The sequence below is a fragment of the Pygoscelis adeliae genome, unplaced genomic scaffold (genome assembly GCF_000699105.1).
Source record: "Pygoscelis adeliae isolate BGI_AS28 unplaced genomic scaffold, ASM69910v1 Scaffold339, whole genome shotgun sequence".
Lineage (NCBI taxonomy): Eukaryota > Metazoa > Chordata > Aves > Sphenisciformes > Spheniscidae > Pygoscelis > Pygoscelis adeliae.
Genome location: NW_008825544.1, coordinates 134532 through 135466, shown reverse-complemented (window position 1 = coordinate 135466; position 935 = coordinate 134532). Strand labels below are relative to the sequence as shown.

The 935-nt window shown below is 64.2% G+C and overlaps 1 protein-coding gene across 1 annotated transcript in view; it reads left to right on the top strand.

Moving 5' to 3' along the window:
* Positions 1-935, top strand: part of NHSL2 (NHS-like 2) — a 24361-nt gene that overhangs the window by 19655 nt on the left and 3771 nt on the right. The window contains 1 exon segment of the mRNA XM_009332003.1: positions 720-929. Coding sequence (XP_009330278.1) covers positions 720-929 — 210 coding nt within the window.

Below are 935 nucleotides of genomic sequence, written 5' to 3'. Positions count from 1 at the left end.
AAGGTGTAGAGAAACCAGAGCCAGCCTCCTCTCAGAGGCAGGCAGGGACAGGAGGAGGAGAAGCCATGGCACCAGCTGCGCCGGGGGGAATTGTCACTGGGTAGGAGGAAGGTTTTTCCCCATGACAGTGGTCAAACCTCCAAAAGGTTGTCACGGCTCCTCCCCTGGAGATGGTCAGGCCTCGGCCCACTGTAGCCTTGAGCATCCTGGTCTGCTGTGTGTGCTCTGAGCGAGGTCCCCAGCTCCTTCCCCATCCAGGCTGTTCTGAGATGAGGAGGCACTGTGAGCCATTGCGTCCCGACCCGACCCGAGCGGTGATGCTTTGCTCTGCTCTTCCTGGTTTCCATCTGTGTCCCCACCACAGGGCAGCATTGGGGCAGCACTTTGGTCGGGAAGTGGAGACTCCTGCCGTGGCCACTAACTTAATGTCCGTGGCATGTCCCAGCCAACAGATCCCAGGCTCGAGGGTTAACACAGGCCAGGGACTGTCCCCAGTTGGGTTATGGCCATGCCAATACAGGCGGTAGGAGAGCTGCTGGTGAGAGGGTGTCGACCTGTCCCCTCCAGTCCACCCGGGCACGTTTCGTGCAGCCCCAGCGATCGGCCACGGGATGGGACCAGTCCTGGCCCTACGGCACGCGGGGCAGGACCGTGCCACCGACCCACTGGCAGAGAGTGAAGCGGGACGATGCTCACCCGGGCTGTGTCTCTCCTTGCAGGTGGTGCCAACGGACCCACATTCAACACGCACGTGCCCATCGCCGAGTCCCTCTCCTGCAGCTTCGTGCCCGAGGCCGCGAGCGGAGGGAAGGCGCCCCAGGAGATCAGCCCCCGCCAGCCCCTCTCCGCCCCGCTGAGGAAGACCTTCAGCGACCTCGGGGCCCGCTGTTGCCAGCCGCCCGCTGCCATGGACAACGCGGCCACCCCCTGCACCC